Here is an 18,926-nt window from a genome sequence, read left to right as displayed (position 1 = left end):
CCTCCTCCCTTCTTTTTGCCAATATAACCCAGATTTCTTCATTGCAACCACACTTTTTAATACACTGTTTTCCATGGTATAGATTCTGTGCTAAACTGGTGGTCCTGTCCTGCAGAGGAGGGGTGTGGTTTCAACAGGCTGGGAGTAAGCAAGCGAAACTGCAAGAAGGAGCACCATGTCATGGCCCTTTTCCATTACTTTTTTGTGAGAGGGCAGAAGATGCCCTCTATTTCCTCCCCCTATTTGGAAAAAAGATCCTCCATTCTTTCAGTAGTTTGCACCTGTTCATAGATACGGAGGGGGGCACACTTCTTTTTAAAGGGTCATGTCTTGGCACACATCAGTTTTCATCTCCTGCTGCAATTGTGTTTGTTTGAGACACAGAATCACATTTTCAACACAGCAGAAACTGAGCTGTATTCATTAGAATGAAATCCCATGAAATATTTATACTAAATGAATTTGCCACTATGACAGCAGACTCCCTGATAAACAGAAGGGAGTCTAGTGTAGGTCCTCCCTTTCTCACAGAAAATATGCTTGTATTACGTTACTTTCAAGATTACAGTTAATTTCCTAGACATCCGAGTTATTTGGCTGTATGTAAGAAATGAAAAGAAGTGGTACAAACGAGACCACTAACTAGAGTTTCACAAAAATTATCTACAATTTTAAAAGCTTAACCCCTGTGTTAAAATAAACTGAAGGTTCTACAAAATAGCCTTTAAACACAATTCCTTTCAACAAAAAACTGCTCAGTCATATTTATCAAGAATAAGATCCAGTTTGACTTACAAATGAAGGATTGAACAATAAATGCATAGAATTATTGTCTTACCGGATTTCAAGGCAACCTAGCTTCAGGGCTATTTCCGGATCTACCTGGTCTGCTATTTCAAGCATATAGTCATTTTTCACCTGAAGGAAAACAAGCAGGAATGTGTCATATAAGAAAGGGGGAAAAAACAGTGCTAAAGAATATTTCAAAGATCATAGTCTTTATCTGTTCCACTAGTTTTCCAGAAAGATTTCATCAGCCTTCATTAGATGTAAATCATTCTCAACCACCAAGAAATCCCTTCTATTATTAATCTGCATAGATTTGCCCGTTTAAATCAGTGTTACGTTTCAACGGGAGAGATGCACATGCACTTCAAAGAGGGATATTGTGCACTTCCTTTATAGAGGGATGTTTGGGAAGCAGGAACTTTTCCATGTCACCACTGGCAAGACACAAATAACTCTTCTTGTTCCAAATGTCATACAAAAGGACAAGGAGGGGAAGCACAAACCACTTGTGCTCCCTTTCCCACCCACCACATGCATTCAGCATCAGGAGCTGCTGTTGGTGAAAAGGTATTAGCATTCATCAATATGTATCTCTGAGAATCAGTTGTGGCGTTAGGAAAAATCTCTTTGTATTTGCTTCACTTCTGCATTTCTGATAAAAGGGAGAGGCACCATACAAGTCCAACTGTCAAGCCTGCCTTGTTTCCCAGGCATTTTAAGCTCATAGTCTTGTTTTATGGTTTCTTACTGTCTTTCTTGTTGTAAGATTATATGTTAACTTTCCGTATTTATGTTCTGTACAACACCCTGATACAATGTGATAAATAGTGGTTTATAAATACCCAAATAATAATATAAATCTCTGTATTACCAATTTAAGTTATACTTGCTAACTGAAATAGTGAAATATAGTAACTATAACACACAACTGCACAACTACTTTCCCAAAAGCTTCACATTCACAGGACAGTTTTAGCAGGAATCCTATCAATGGGCAAAATAGCCGCTGGATGGATTTTCTCACTTTTTCAGAGAAACAGGGAAGATTTGTTTACAGCAAATACTGGATTAACTAGCTCATGAATTGTCAAGAATACTGCTATTGCTTGTAATAGAAGTCATTATTTGTATACATCTGAATCATTTAAATAAAAAAAATTCAAGCATACTTATCTCCTCATGAGTCTTCTACCAATACATCCAGTGTAACATTCAAATGCCTGACAAGGTTATTCCACGTCTTTATTGCAAAACAGAACCACAAAGAATGACTAATGGCTGGGGGGAGACAGACGGAGCAACCCAACAGGCAGAATATCCAGCTGTAAATGCAGCCAACAGAAGTGGTTGTGCTGCAAGCTGCGTAACTAGATTTTCACGACAATTTCCTTTCTCAGAAGTACTACAGGGTGCAAACCTTTATTATGCACTGCATGCATTCTCTCCCAGCACCATGAGTACTTCGCTACAGGGAACAAAGGGTCTGTAAAAGATGTCCCAATTAGAGAGCCCCACTTAAAGCAGGAGATACTGGCTTACCCAAACAATAGTACCAAGTGGCTTTCCAACAGCTGGCTGGATCCTTTCTGAAGACCAAGCCAATCACAAAGAAAGCATGCCCCCACCCCAATTCTAACTTTTTTTTAAACCTGCTAAATATAATAGGCTAAAATATAATTTATCCCAAGATATATCTCAGTGCTCCTTTCACTTTGACAAAAATGTGGATTTACATATCAATAATTATACATTGAGCAAATCTACCACTGGACAGTTCAATGCTAAGTTAATCTGAAGAATGATTACTAACAAAGAATAACCAGCACAATGAATAGTGGTATGAACAGAGATGAACTGCATGAAAAATGAATTATGATTAATACTTGTGCCTGACAGTGTTTTTCATCTTCAAAACCCTTAAAGTTTACAGATAACAAATCACAGCTTAACAGAATTACACTGAAAGCATGGAGTTCTTCTGCACTTATGGATATTTACTTGATTCCTGAAAATGATTGTGAGCTTAATATACACTAATTAGAACTGCTGTTCAATTATATTAATGTTATAATGATATATTTCCCCAGGAAGCTAGTATATTGATTTAAAATCCTTGTAAGCTGCTTTACAAAGAAAATCATATTACATTAATCAGATCAACATGGTGATTTAAATTAATGTAGCATTTTGCTCTGACTATGTTTCCTTTAACAAAATATCATATTAAAGACAATTGCCTATTACAAAATTGCCCTCAAAATTGCATTTTTTTTCTTCTCACTTCAAGAAAAATAACTCGAAACTTTTCAAAGCAATGCAGGCCAATTTACACATGTCACTTTCTTCCAGGGACACACATTCTACCTATCAGCTACACCAAATTGGAAGTAACAATTCCATTTCATCTACCCTTACTTTCTTTTCTTATGCTTCAAATCTAATACAAAATTCTCTCATCAATCACACATTTGGTGTCCAGTCCTATGGCCTGCAGACACCGTCTAACTTTGGAAATACATTCTGAGGTCAGAAAAGGAAATCTGACCTCGGAAAGCCCTCCCTCCACCCTCACATGATTCTTTCCCCAGCAGCTCTGTCTCCAAGGATGAAAGACCACCTCACAGCCAGCACTGGAGAGGGATAGTCTATGTGGAGGGTAGGAGTAAGGCTCTGCAAAGATATGAGGTGTCCCAGTGGGGCCACCTCTTCGTAAGCTGGGGAAAAACCCTTCACTGACTAAAATCAGTCACCTAATTTTTTTGTGGGATGGGAGAAGCACAGAGCCAATAATCTCCTCTGCACAACTTCTGTCTTTGACAGGATGCAATTCTCTGAGTTCAGAATATTATGGGCAGCCACACTTGTGATGTTGTGAGCCATACTCTTAATACAGGGGTACACACTACTACTACTTCCCTGATGTCCTGCAAAAGTAGCCTTTGATCTGGCCTCTGAGAGGATGGAGAAAATATAAGAATGAGAAGAAATAGCCAGTGCTTATCTAATTAAGGGTCTTACAACATACTCCTCAGTGTACGGGAGCTCCGCAGAGCCCTGCCCGTATCCCACCCATTCCACATGGAGAATTGCAGGTTTGTACAGGAGGACCATACAGGAGGCATGGTGTGTGTCCTTGTGGTGCAGGTAAATCTTTATGTCTCACTGTGCCCCTTTTTCATATGTATGTGTACAAGCAACATTTTCAGAACCACTTGTAAAAACTTGCAACAAATTTTAACACCCTAACATGGGAACTCAATTTCCTAAGGCAGGTTGCCATTATTACACATTTTACGGGTGAAATTTTATTTTGGCAATAATAGGAGTGCAGGTTCTACAAACGAACATTTCCAAAGGCATGCTATGAGTATCACTTACACATTTTAGCCCCAGAGTTCAGAGGAGATAAAAATGGCTGCAAGTTCACAGCAAAACTGGGATTTCAATCTGTGACTTCTACGTTGAACTAGACCAGTACTGAATCTTTGAGTCAGCTCCAAAGTGGTGCAATGGCTTGAAAAGACCAAACATCATCTTATATTAAAAAGATAAAAGAATTGAAATCCCTCTATTTTAATATCTACATATAGTTGCTCCTAGCCAGTAATATGACCACAGCTCTGCAGCCCCCTCTATCTAATGTTTCTGGAATCACTTTACAACAGAAATGCAAAAAGAATGAAGAGTTTAAAAGCTATCTTTAAGGCAATACTTGTTCATCTACAATAATCTTTTTTCTACTTTTTATTTCTATTCTCTGGTAGATATTTAAGAAAGCTGTTTATGGTCAGAATTGAAGACTATGAAGCATTCACCCAAGTATTTAAACATCATCTTGTGTTGTGTACCTTCTCAAAAAATAGCATGCAAATGAAAATACCAATTAAAGTACCATGAGCAACACCACAGAGCAACAAATAACTTTCCACTGCAATGTAGCTTTATGTTTTTATACTGAATGTTTTATGCTAATGAAAAGGCTGATTTGTGTCTTGCTAAATACAAGTTTCTAATTAGTTGAGAAATGCTACGTCTTGAACTGCTGCAGCCAGAACATATTCAGGTTTCAAGGAGCATGATTCTTGCAATCTATGGGATATGCCTTGTGTGGCTTGTATCCTCATTGTCGCCATCTCCTTTTGGGCCACAGGTGAAGGCCAAGGAATGAGACAGGAACTCTCCAGATGTTTTGGACCACAAGCCCTAGAAGTCTCAGCCAGCATGGCCAGTGCTCAGGGATTACAGAAGCTGAAGCCCAAAGTATTTGGAAGTACCATGGTGCCAGTCCCTGCTCTAATGCATTCTAGAATGAACATGCAGCTCCCTGTGACTCTTGGGTAAAGGCTCACTCTTGTTTACTGAACCAGGGAGCTGACAACTTCACTGAATAGGAGGGGCAAGTAAGTGAAGGTGAGCTCTTCTGCTCCTGTTTTAAGTGCTATAACAGCACTGCCTGCTACTTAAGCTAATCACCCTTCAGGATGGCCAAACACAGCACTCATGTCTCTTTCCGATCCAGGAAGTCTGTGGCCCGCATCAGATGTACTGAGGCTCTGCCAATCCCACACACTCAGCTTGTAACAGTCCTTGAAAATTTCACTGTTGCTTCCAATGAGTACAAAAACCCAGTCCTGGGTGCCACGCTGCTTTTCAGTACTGTGCATGTATGTTCTGGCTCTCTTTTAGCTTTCTCATCTGGTAATGTTTCAGCCTTTCTCCTGACTCTTTCTGCTTTTTCGTCAACTATATATGATCTCTAACACTGAATGTGATCTTGGACCTAACAGGTTTTTAAGATTTGTAGAACAGCTTTTAGAAAATTCTCCTCAGTTTATTTTTAGTTACTAGTGCATGAAAAGGTTAGGCAGAAGCCCTAGAAACGGTATACTCAATCTGAAAGGAATGCAAACCCAAAAATAATAGTCAAATGCTGTACAACTGTACCCTGTCTAAAACCATTCTGAACACAAAATGCTCAGTCAAGGAGAAGATGAAATGTGCAATCAACTCAAAAGCTCTAAAGTCTGTACACTCTGTAATGAAGTGTATAAAAACAAGGCAAAAAATATTCCTAATCACAAATCTGAATTCTCCTTTTGGTATCTTACATCCAGGAAGTAATATTCCTCTTAACACACAAGAAAAAGAACGGCAAAAAAATCATGTCTTATCAGAATAAAACCAATTGGACTAAAATGCCATTAAAGAGCTTCTTTTGTTCTTTTTACCCACCTACAGTCTATTCTATCATACTAAATTTAAATGGTCCTGCAAACAAATAGCTCCCATCAAACAAAGTTTAAAAAGATTAAAGCAGAAGATATACAAGAGTTTCTTAGGTGAAAAGCAAGCACTGGTGCTTGAACGTGCATTTATCTGGCCTTGGCCAAGTTCACGCCAATTACTTCTGTGCTATATTTTCTTCATGTTTGGGTCCATTAAGTTCTCATATCTTTGGGGAAAAATTATTGATTGCTCAGATATGGCGGAAACACACAAGTGATACCAGCATAGAAGGCTCCTAGAGGAGATGTCACGTGGTAAAATATCTAATTGCATTTGCATGCTTTTGAACTGCAAGGCTGGAAGGAGCTGGGACCGAATACGGGAGCTCACCCCATCTGCACATGCAAACTGTCGACCTTTCCATCAACCAGCTCAGCGGCTCAGCAGTTGAATCCACTGTGCCACCGCATCCCTATAAAATAGTCACAGGCGATATCAACAAGGAATTCTACTTCTTACCACTGATTTTTTATTATTTATTTTATTTGTATCCTGCCTTTTTCCTACAAAGGGCTCAAGGCAGCTTACATCATTCTCCTCCTCCATCTTATCCTCACAACAACCCTGTGAGGTAGGTTGGGCTGAGAGTCTGTGACTGGCCCAAAGTCACCCAGTTGGCTCCATGGCTGAGCAGAGACTAGAACCCAGGTCGCCTGAGTCCCAGTCCCACGCTCTTAACCACTACACCACACTGGCTCTACAATTGATCTGGTCCCTTTTCAGTGCGCTACCAAAGCAATTACAATTGTCTGATTGTCAGTCTTGTTGGTTAAGTTATTTATTAAGTACCTTATAAATGCATTTATCTGGATGTTGAAAAGTAACAAATACAACCAAAATTCAACTAAAACATTCAGCAATATACAACTATAAACTGATGCAATTAACACATTTGAAATTAACAGCAGAAATGAAAGTTAAACCCATGTCACTGGGACCAAAATAAACAAACTTAGGCACTAAAATTATTAACAATGTGATCCTATAGTTGTCTCTTCAGACAAGAGGTCCACTGATTTCAATGAGGTTGAATCCCAAATAGTGGGCATAAGATTGCTGCATAAAATACCTTAAAAATTTGGAAAACGCTTTCTTGTACATACTACTTCATTCTTAAAGGAGACAAGAATTCTATCTTATGCCTACAGTACTCTAGGTTTGAACTTAAACTAAGCTAGTTGGTGCCTTGTTTTGTCTGGTTCAGTCTAAGACTAAAGGGCCAATAAACTGAAGCTCAATCCAGATAAGATGGAGGTCCTGTTGGTGGGTGATTCAAGCTCCTGGGTAGGTGCCTTGAGCCTTGCCCTGGACGGGGTTGCACTCCCTCTAAAGGACAGGGTCCGCAGCTTGGGAGTGCTCCTCGACCCGGGGCTGTCCTTGGAAGCCCAGGTGACAGTGGCGGTGAAGAGCGCTTTCCTTCAGCTTCGGCTAATCCATCAGCTGCGTCCCTACCTGGAGGAAGATTGCCTAGCAACAGTAACACAGCATTGGTTACTCCCCAGTTGGATTTCTGTAACGCGTTTTACGTGGGGCTGCCCTTCAAGACAGCCCGGATACTTCAGATGGTGCAAAATAGAGCTGCCAGGATGCTGTCGGGGACTGGGCGTTATTCTCATATAACCCCAGTCCTCTATCAGCTCCATTGGCTTCCCATCGAAGTCCGGGCTCAATTCAAGGTGCTGGTTATTACCTATAAAGCCCTAAATGGCTTGGGACCAGGATACCTAAAGGAACGTCTTTTTCCCAATTTGCCCTCCCAGCCCCCGAGATCGGCAACAGAAGCCCTCTTCCGGGAACCCGCTGTGAAAGACGTTAGGAGACAGAGTACCCAGAGGAGGGCCGTCTCTGTGGTGGTGCCCCGACTATGGAATGCGCTCCCCAGAGAGGTCCACGTGGTGCTGTCATTATATGTTTTTTGGCGCCAGGTTAAGACCTTTTTATTTAAACAATATTTTAATATGTTTTAATATCGAATTTTATCATTGTATTTTATTAATTTGCAGCCAGAGTGGGTCATCAATTTATTTATGTTGTTAGCCATCCAGAGATATTAGGAATTGAACGGCATACAAATTTTATTAATTAATTTATTGATAATAAAGGTGATTGAGGGGCAAATTCAAGAGAAAGCAACTTAAAAAACAGACAAAAGATCAAATATACAATATTACCAGGAAAGTGGGAAAGTTTTCAAGGAAAGGCCTGAGGCATGGTCACAGTTCCAATCCAGTTAAGGAGTCAGTCCAAGAAAAGTTCATCACAGCTCCAAAGGTCAGTAGTGGTCACAGAACAGGTCAGGGAAAGAATGGTTCAACACACTAGAAGCTGAGGTAAGATGTTATTCCAGCAACTAGTACACTCCAATTTAGAGTTTATTATAGATCATTACAGGCCCTCTAATATAATTCATGAAGTAAAGCCTTCAAGAATACTGGGAAAATCAGATGGTAAAAGCCAAGTAAAGCTGGGAGAGGCTTCAGAATCCTCCAGCTAGTAAGGCAGAAGAGGATAAAGTTTCTCAAGGCTGCCCAGACAAATCATAGAATGCAGATACCTGAATACCCTGGCATGCCCTTCTTTCCAAAAGGCAGCATTTTAGCCTCCTTCAAAAGCTCCAGGAAAAGACTTCCCTTTTTGTCAGTTCAGCAAGCAGTAGAAAAAGCACACTAATTTACTGAAAGATGCATCATCTTCAACACATACAGTTATTCCTGGTGTCAGGAGATACTAGGCTAACACAAAGTATGCTTGATTCTGCCTTCGGTACAAAACAAGCACTGTAAAAGAAAAAACAAATCCACCAGAAAAAATGTGCACTAAAGTATATATACAAGAGATAACTGTCCTTCCCTACCACCCAAAAGTGTAATATATGTGCAGTTCTGGGCACCGCAGCATAAAGGTGATATCAAAAAGCCAACATGTGTCCAGAAAAGACCACCAAAGATTTTGACCTAAAGGCAAAATTCTGTAAAGAAAGATTGAACAATTGGACAGGTACAGTCCGCAGAAGAGAAAATGCAGAGGCGATATAATACATATTTTCAAGTGACTGAAGGGTACCACAGAGATGAAGGAGAAAAATTGTTTTCTGCAGCTTCAGAAAACAGGAAAGGGAACTAAATATTACAGAGGTACCTCGGCTCATGAATGCCTTGGTTCACGAACAAATCGGGTCACGAACAAAAATTTCTGAAAAATCTTTACTTGGGTTGTGAACACCGCTTTGGGTGGCGACCAAGATCGCAGCCATCTCCCCTCCCACCATGAGTGGGGAGATGGCCACAATCCCAGTTGCTTTCGTGCAGGGAAGACATGCGTGATCAGAGGCACACTAAGTTAATCCATTCCAGGACTCTGGTCGTGAGCCAAGTTAAATTTCCCCATAAGTTCAATGTAAATAAGGTTAATCCGTTCTGTTACCATTTTTTTAAATCAGAAAAATGTGAAGCAAAGTGACAACAACAAAGATAGCGGCCATCTCCCTCCCCCACCCCAACCACAAGTGCGGCCATCTCCCCACCAACCCCCAGCACGACCGATATCACACCTGTCATCCCTGCACGTGCCTGTCATTGCAGGGCGCTGGGGGGTGGGGGGAAGAGACATGCATGATGGCGGGCACACTGGGGGAGGAAGAGACGGATGCAAACGGTGCGCTGGGGGAGGGAGAAATGGCCGCGATCTTGGTTGCCACCCAATGCGGAGTTCGCAACCCATGTCAAAATTTTAATGAAATTTTTGTTTGTGACCCAATTTGTTCATGAACCAAGGCGTTCGTGAGCTGAGACACCACTGTATTTATTCAATTTTAAAAGCAATCTTACTTTAATATTAGTATTTAAATATTATAGGATAAAACCCCTTCACTGTGACTTAAATAAAAAACATATATACAAAGACCCACTCTCTCTACTGGAACTTGTTCTTAGGTAAACTAAGAGAGGATTTCAGCTTCAAAAGTATAAATACACAGTTTTGTACAAGCAGAATATACCTAGCATGAAAAACACAGAACATGCTGCTAACTGTTGTATACAATGCTACCTAAGCACAAGTATCATTTTTTGCCTCCAAAGAAATTGGAAGGAATACGTTTAAAAATACAAACAACATTATTCATAAGCAGCATACTGAGATATATTACATACTGAGATGTAAAATTGAACCCCACAGTATCAATTAATTATTCTTGCATGCTGTAGATTGTCTTACATAAATCTTCACTGTATGCATTGTATAGTACTAGAAATCAGTTATTAAAGCTGCAGTGCTACATACACTGGGAAGCCCTATTGAACACCATGGGGTTTATTCCTGACTTGTGCTCAGCATATTCAGAGTCCCAAGGAAAGATTCTTTCAGACTTAAAAGCTTAAGGAGGAAAAGGAGGCTAGCACAAATACAAGTAGTATGATTCCCGTTTTCACTGAGACAGAGCACTGTTCCGCTGTATTTCTTGCATAATTTGCTGACTAGTCACTTCCCAAACTTCAAAACATTTATTAGGGAGCAATCTTTAAACCTGGCAGTAGCCAGGGTTTATGGTAAATGTGACTTGTGTGATAAACAGGCAAGAAAAGAGCAATGAAAAGTTCATGTATGAACATTTCCATAGAGCAGGCTTATTCTGAGACATAATTTAAAAAGAAATAAATCACAGATGGTGTCATTTATGTGTCCCAGATGTTTCTTTTTAGAAACCTACACTTTATTTAGCCAACCCTTTTCCCTGAGCAGAGCAAGAAATGGGAAGGTTGCCTTCCAATAAGATGTGCATTAATACAGATTATTTTATTTTGTATAGGAAGGACAAATACTCTAGCAAAAGTGCAATTCAGAGCAAGGTTTGGGTAGGAATGTCACAGAAATTTGCAGGGGATGCCAATCAGTTTGGATTTCTACGACTATGCAGCAGACTAGTTGCATAAATTCTGCAGACCAGGAATAGCTTAGTATGGGGTTAAGGAAAATGTAGAAATGCCCATTAGCACTAATGTACATTACTGTGAGTGTACATAACTAATCTGAACAAATGCACATTAACACTAACGCACAACTGATAAAGTGCAACAAAACCCTAAAGAAGCCCAGTTCCACTGATGAAAGGGCAAAGGAATGAAAGACATCTGACATGACAATCCATGAAAAAAACATGGAATTGATTTAATAAAATGTGTACTCCCTAGGTATGGATGAGAACAACCAACTCAGCAGGCTAGAAAAGTATTTAAACAGATTCTGATATTTTAGCTTTTATATGATCAACGATGCACCAACCTTTCTGCTATTAATCCAACAGTGAATAGTCCAAGAGAATATTATGGTCTGGCTTTTCAATCCATACAGCCCTGTCAACATAAGCAGTAACACTGCTATAAACATTTCTTGCAGAATTAAGAGTGGAGTTTTGTTCTGATGTCTCCCTTCCTGGCTCATAACTAGAGGACAAGAGCAGCAGATTGCATGTGTGTGTCCATGGTGGCAGCTTTTTATTATGAAATCCACCTTTTTATTCAGCAACTGACACTTAAGTTAGCTTGCAAACATAGAACGACACTGATGACAACAGGAAAATGTAAATAAAATCTGTGCTTTTATATATGTAATTGTTGAACCCCATGTCCCAAAAAACCTGACAATGCTTTAAGTAGCTCCTTCCTTGGATGTCAACAGTTCATTCAATGGTTCATTGATAGCATAAAATCTATGTTTTCGGGGATTCAAAACACCAGCTGGTCCACATCAACATCAACACCTCAGTTACTCTACATTTCATTGGCATCATCATGGTGGCTAAGATGGTAAATTCAGAACGTCTTTACCTCTCTACACATCTAAGTTCTCCCCTTTCTTTTTTTCCCATCTGCTTTAAAGCAGATGAATCAATACATGCCTACTCCAAAGAAAATAAAAGCTGCTGTTTTGCTTTATGGCTCTTAAAAGCACAATTTGGCATTAGGGCAACAGTCATCTGCCATCTGTCCTCAGCTGCTGCTCTGCGTTATCAAAAAGGTCACCATCGCTACATTAATGCAAGCTGATCTTTGGCATCCTGCACTAATTACATAGCCTTCCCTTCTCAATAATAAGAACACTACTAAGTGGGGGAAGGGAATTAAATGCTGACAGAGCATTGTGCATGGCAGAATGATTTTAAAATGATCCATTCTGTCATGGTGGGCCGATCCCAGCTGTCTCTGTGTGCTCCAGCTTCTGAAACTGATCACACAGTCAGATGATACACTTGGGAAACATATAGTATTAGATATGTTCAATAGCTCTTAATTGCGTGGCTCAAATGCTCCCTATAAGCAACCTCATGTACAATATTACTAATTTTACTGGGGAATGTATTTTTGCTCTATCTTCTACTTCTGGCTGAGCACTATCATACATTCATGCAGCTTATACATTCTGCATAGCTAGCCAGCAATGCCCTAGATTGTCTCTGCATCAGAGAAATGCCTCGGAAAGTAGATATAAACATCCAGTTGACTCTCCAGTTGACTAGGGCAGTGGGCAACACACAGGTGGGCATAAGTGATTCCCACTGGGTTCCCCGCTCCAAAGCCTGTTACTGCCATTTTATTTTATACAGTTATGTGTATTTTATATTGTTATTTATGTATTTTAATTTATTTATTTGTAAGCCGCCCCGAGGCTTCGGTGAATGGGGCGGCCTAGAAATTTTCTAAATAAATAAATAATAAATATCCTGGATGAAGAGTGGGTGCAAAATACACTTAATAGATAAATAGAATGTGCTTTTAAAATTTGATTTAGCCCTCTTTACATAGTCACCAGCTTGATTCATTCCACCAGAGTAGCACTACCAACAACAGCAAGAGACTCTTCATCTGATAAGTCCCTGTGTAAAGTCATTGTTGTTGTGTGCCATTGTTGTGATGACCTTCTGTTTTCTTTGTTTGTGGTTATAAAGCTTATCCAGTAGGCATCCATCACTCCTTGTGGACTATTTTAATTTATATTCAGCTTGACATTCAGGCAGATATTAATAAAATAAATGGACTGGCTGGATATTATATGAACGTGAGTATCAGAAAGAAATTATTTTCAAAATGTAAAAGAGAAAACACAGCCATCTCTATATGAATATACAGAGAACATGAGTAAGGTACTAAACAAGAACACTCTGGGGGTTTAACTCATTCAGCTATAAAAGTGCCAGTTCTATTCTAAATGCAATGTCTTTGTATGCCTCAGAAACTTTACTCTTCATAAAGTTGTCCTTACACAGTGTAAGCTTGAGACAGATGACACTTCACTTGATTAATCTTTCCCTTCCTTTTTGAGAAGCTACAGTATTTGCGGTCTTTGCATACTAGAAAAGACCATCAAGTTTAAGGATGTTTTACTGGAGTCCAAGGCCAAGATCATTCACATCACTGTGAAAGCTGCCCAGTGAGGAAATCTGGCAGGAACAAAATGGGTACATATGAAACAAGGTGCAGCAGGAGAGCTGAGCAGATCCACTGGACTGACAGACAGATGAATGAGTGGGCCTTAGATAGATCAAGTAAGCACTTGCTCTGGAAGCAAAACAATGAAACAGAATTGGGCACCTCGTGAGCCATCCAGAGACCCCCTGGGTATTGGATGGGGTAAAAATACCCAATGCATAAATAAATGAGAGGGCAAGACCCTAAGCCTAACCCCCTGGAGAAGACAATAATGTTAGGGAAAGCTGAAGGCAAAAGAAGAAGGTGAAGACCAAAAATTATTTGGATGGACTCCATAAAGGAATTCACAGCCTTGAATTTACAAGAGCTGAGTGGGATGTCAGGAAAAGGACATGGGGCAGACTCACCGTGTGCTGCTTACAGGCAACCATACTACTGTGGAGGAGCTGGGAATCTTCCACAAGAATCAAAGAATCAGAAATAAAAATGATACAAGCTCATAACATGTTCCATGTCTTTTGAAAATGATTTGACCTTTTCCATACCAAGCTCCCCACTACCTTGGTCTCAACCCTGCTGTGAACTGCTTAAAGCCCTTTTGCTGTTAGACAATATAGAAATGTAAAAAATAAATAAACATAAAATACATTTAAATACTTTCAGTGGTCAGAAACAGAACCCATACTGGGAGGCATAAACACACACACACACACACATGCACAAGGCTTCTTCTGGTCACGCTGTCTCTCTTGATCTCATTTTATTTCATTTCAAAAAATAAAGACAACAAGAGGAAGAGAGATCTGAGGCCAGGAAGTACATCCAGAAAGCTTTGTGGTCACAGATATGCCTGCCTTTTCACTGGTCAATATCAGTTTCCCTCATTCTTCTAAGACACAAGGAGATGCTGCCAAGGAGACAAACACATGGAGTGTGGTAGCTACTGCACCCCATCAGTATTTGAACTATCAATTGACTCTTACTATGATCCAAAGTAAAACACAATAGAATCATTAAATTGCCAAATATGCAATAGCTAAAAACAGTTTCTATTAAAAGTATCAAACATGATAAAACAATCCTACGGTCTTTACTAAGTTTGGCTGTCCCTACTGTTCTTCTCACTAGAATTCTATGATTTTGGATGATGTGGGAAAACCTGAACAAGAAAAATAGACCATAATCTCACACCCTCTTTTGCTTCCTCAGCATTGCTGCTCCTGGAAGTTGCTGCTGTGATAGCTACATGAGGTGTGGCTTGGGGAAAGTAGCAGGACTGAAGCAGAATCGGACCTTGCCAGTGTGATGAAGTGATTAGAGGGCTGAACTAGGATACAGGCAGTCCATGTTCTAGCCCCCATTCAGCCACAAAACTCATGGGGTGTCTTCGGATCTGTCACTGACTCTCAGACTAACCTAGCTCACACTGTTGTTTTGAGGAAAAATTGAGAGAAGGAAGAGGACTATCTAAGCCACCTTGAGTTTTTTGAAAGGAAAAAAGGATATAACTAAAATAAATACATGCATAAATAAAGTGTGCAGTTCTGGTCTCAGTACCTGAAAAAGGACTTTAGTTAGTTGGGGAAAATGCAGCAAAGGGCAACTAAAATGAAGTTAAAGAAGAGACATGACAGAGCTGTCAAATATTATGCATGATGTGGTGAAAGAAGAGAGAGCGCCATTTTAATCCCTCTCCCGTAACACTAGAACCTCAGATCATCCCATGAAGTTGACTGATGGGAGATGAAAAGAAGTCCTCCTTCATGTAATGCACACAGGAATCCACTGCCACAAGCTGTACTGATGGCAACCACTACGAATGGTTTGAAAGGGGCAACTGGCAATTCATGGAAGAGAAGGCTAGCTATGATGACAACAGCTACTGTCCTTGCAGACTATGTGCTACCTCTGTTATCAGAGGTAGTATGCCTGTGTACACCTGTTGCTAAAGAGTGTGGGCCAATGGAACACTTCCACTCATCCTGCTTGAACACTACTGATTTACTACTGTGTGAACAGAGTACTGGACTGGCTGAACCACTGGTCTGATCCAGTATGGCTTCTCTTACATTCTTATTTTTAGAAGCACAAGAGCAAAGCTCCTTAATGTCTAACTAGTCCCCTAAACTTCACAATCAACTTGATTACCACAGTGTTATGCATGCAATCATTCAACTTGTCATGAAATCAAAGTGAGGGGAGAACCCTGAAGAAACAGAAAACTGAAGTAATTTGAAGGGCCATGAGAGTATAGCTGACTATGAAAAAACATTAACCACTGTTGGATAATAGATCATTTGTACCATGCAAGCCCAGGAAACATACTTTGAGTATCAAAAGTGTGTTTGGCATTATAAAGCAGATAGAAGTAAAACAGCATTTTTCCACTTAAGAAACACCACTGAAACAAAAGAAACTTCTATATACTTCATCACTTAGATGTCGGGTATCTACCTTTTCAGACAGGAGTTTCTCCCGGTCCTACCTGTACATCCCAAAGATTATACTTGGATCCGTTGGCATACAAAGCATGTGCATTACCACTGAGGTTTAAGATCGTTATGCACAACTTACTATTTTATAGACATGAATCTGCATTTTAAAAATTTGTTGATACAGTAACATATGATTCTGCAACCCTTGCTATATATACATTTAAGCAAATTGGCACACCACTACTAATGTTACATAATTTATTCTGCTACTGCTTTTGTACAGCTGGTTTTTGTCCATCATAAAGAGGAATAAGCTATAAAGCACCACTATCCTTTCTCTAGACAAGAAAATCTTACTCAGCTGCCTTCTATATTCTAAGATTCCACCAGGCTTTGTCCATTCTTACAATTTAACAAAGCAACTTGCTAAAAAGCAGGATTTGGAGTAAACTATGACCATAGAAATAAGCCCCTGTACCACAAGCAGGACTGTCAGCATGCATTTTGCACTTGCAAAATCCTGCAAAATACACCCAAAAATGGTAATGGCAAAAATGTACAAATGTATCATAGAAGTGGAATGAATGAATGAATGAATGAATGAATGAATGAATGAAAGAAAGAAAGAAAGAAAGAAAGAAAGAAAGAAAGAAAGAAAGAAAGAAAGAAACACCAAGGACAAAACAGTGTGAAGATAGTTAGCTGGTTTAAGGCTGTAGAATTCCGAGTAACAGTAGAAAGTAATGAAAACATTCAAGAAATTACATGACACAATTAAAGATATGAAGTCCTCTCTCCTCCCAGCATAAAGAGATCCTTTAAGTAGCTAGATAAAGGCAAACTGAAATTAGTGAGAAAAACTGAATTACAAAATATATTCCACCATGATATTAATAATTATGCATCATCTATATAATCCATACTTCTTCTAAATCCTAGACTTTACAAAATTGTGTTGATGGGATGGTACTTTCTCAGTTTCTTCTATATAGTTTCTTCCAAGAGTAGTTTCTATACACTGCAATTTCTTCTAAGATAGTATGCCATGCTGCTAAATTTGAGTGTGATCTGGTACTGCAACAGGGACCTGTGTTCAAGTGTTACACCTGCTCAGATTCCTATTCAGGCATGGCATGAAGCTGTATGGTAACTTTCTTAGGAAACTGCACGGGCCGACTGGCTCAATAAAAACAGAATGAATGAAATGCCAGATAACGTCTTCATCTTCCTTCCATGTGGCCAGGGTAGGTGGTATAATTATTTAACATGCTTGACACTTCTTTAGTGCAGTGCTCTCCAACATGCTGTTTTAGAATATAATTCATGGTCATTCACCATGTTGGCTGAAGCTGCAGCAAGATTCTTTCCTTCCAAAAATACAGGACAAAACAGTTCTCCTGATGTGTAAACTTCCCACATGCGAGGAAAATGATGAGAGAGTGTTCCAAGGAACTTATCTTCCACATGTGTTCCATGGTAGCAGAATCACAAGGAGCACAACATGGAGCCAAATCAAAGTTTGAAATAACCATTGTTTAAAGATAAACAATTTTAAGTAGGGACAGGTATGAGCTTCATGTATTAACCTTTATTTAATGTTCACATGAAACCTACCAGTGGAGGGGATATATACTCCACAGTCCAGCCCTCACTGCTGGAGTGTGCATGCACTGGGCTCAGAATGAATTAATGGAGAAGAGAAGGAAGAGTAGATGTGGAGAAGAGGCCCAGCTTTCTCACAATGCAGCATGGCCAGTTAGGCGATTCAGAATGTAAGATAAACAGGGTATAAAGGGAGGAGTTGGCTTGTGGTCTGCAAAGTCAAGGTTGGCAAGCAAAATTATGCAGGCAGCAGCTGAGAACCAAGCCACTTTGGTCATGGGGGAAGACACTGTAGCACAAGAGGAGGAGAGTGAATTCCAAGATATGGGGAGGTAGCAATAAGCCAAATGGGTGGACCAAGCAAGTACTGTCAGGTGTTCCCACCATCTGGCCCATAACAGCATGAACCACCCTGAGGGTGGAGACAAGACTCTGGGACACATTCCAGTTTGGAATCAATTCTTCACATGGGCAGAACCTACTTCAACTTTGATTTATGAAACCTGATGACAGTTCTCACAGAAAATGCCCTGAATCATAGCAAAATCTATTAAGCTCCAATAAAGGACTATATTTTATGAACTTTGATTTGCCAGTAAGGGAAAAAAGGTGGCAGGAATGCTCACATCGGTAGGCACCAGGTCAAGATAATGGTCCCTCCACATCAGCATACTATGACTGCATTTGGTGAGCAGGTTTGAGCAACACAAGAACAACCCTTGAGTTTTAACTTTGGCTTACTGTGCAGAAGAGACAAGCCAGAGTTCCCAGTTTCAATGTCACATTAATCAAGCTACGGACAGAGGTTGCTGATTTGTTTAGACATTTCAACTGGCAGATGAAGCCCCTGACAGGAAAAGCAGGAGTGATCAAGCTATATTAGCACACTGGCTTTTTCATGATAACATGGCATGTGTGCCAAGCCTATAAAAGGCCTCAGTTGTACTCAGACTTTCTGAACCTGTTTGTCTATTGGAATTGTCAAAGACACTACAAGTTCAGCCTTACCTACTAGACTGCTCAGGTGTAAGCTGTAAACTCCTGTTCAAAGTGTGCACAGACCAGGAACAGTAGGTGCCATCTCCCTACTATGTGAGTTTGCTTTCATTGACTGCTGAGATTTAAGCAAGCAAGGCAATTTTGAAAGTAGCCCAATGTAATGGACTTTGATGCCAATATATTTTAGCATATTCAATTTGGCCAACTAATCTAATAGAATTACTAAAGGAACTACAATGTCCCAAACTCTTTTAAGTATCATAAATCTAAGAATGTTGAAGAAATCTTCCTCAACCACACTCTGCTGCAGATTTTACAGCTCCAAGTTTCAAGGTATTTGTAGAGAAACAAAACTGCTTTAAAAATCAAGCAGTGAAAAAATGGTAAATGG

The 18,926-nt window shown here is 39.8% G+C and overlaps 1 protein-coding gene across 14 annotated transcripts in view; it reads right to left on the bottom strand.

The window, feature by feature from the left end:
* The window catches only part of PTK2 (protein tyrosine kinase 2), a 235,638-nt gene that overhangs the window by 92,088 nt on the left and 124,624 nt on the right, over positions 1 to 18,926 (bottom strand). For 13 of the 14 annotated variants that reach the window (XM_044452826.1, XM_044452827.1, XM_044452828.1 and 10 more), the window contains one exon: positions 839 to 918. In XM_044452826.1, coding sequence (XP_044308761.1) covers positions 839 to 918 — 80 coding nt within the window. Of the gene's footprint in view, positions 1 to 838; positions 919 to 4,167; positions 7,404 to 18,926 lie in introns of those variants that run through there. The other variant, XM_044452831.1, reaches the window with a different exon arrangement.

Source organism: Varanus komodoensis, unplaced genomic scaffold, assembly GCF_004798865.1.
Source record: "Varanus komodoensis strain SLA01 unplaced genomic scaffold, ASM479886v1 scaffold75, whole genome shotgun sequence".
Lineage (NCBI taxonomy): Eukaryota > Metazoa > Chordata > Lepidosauria > Squamata > Varanidae > Varanus > Varanus komodoensis.
Note: the sequence above shows the minus strand (reverse complement) of the source record. Positions and strands in the feature narration are given on the sequence as shown.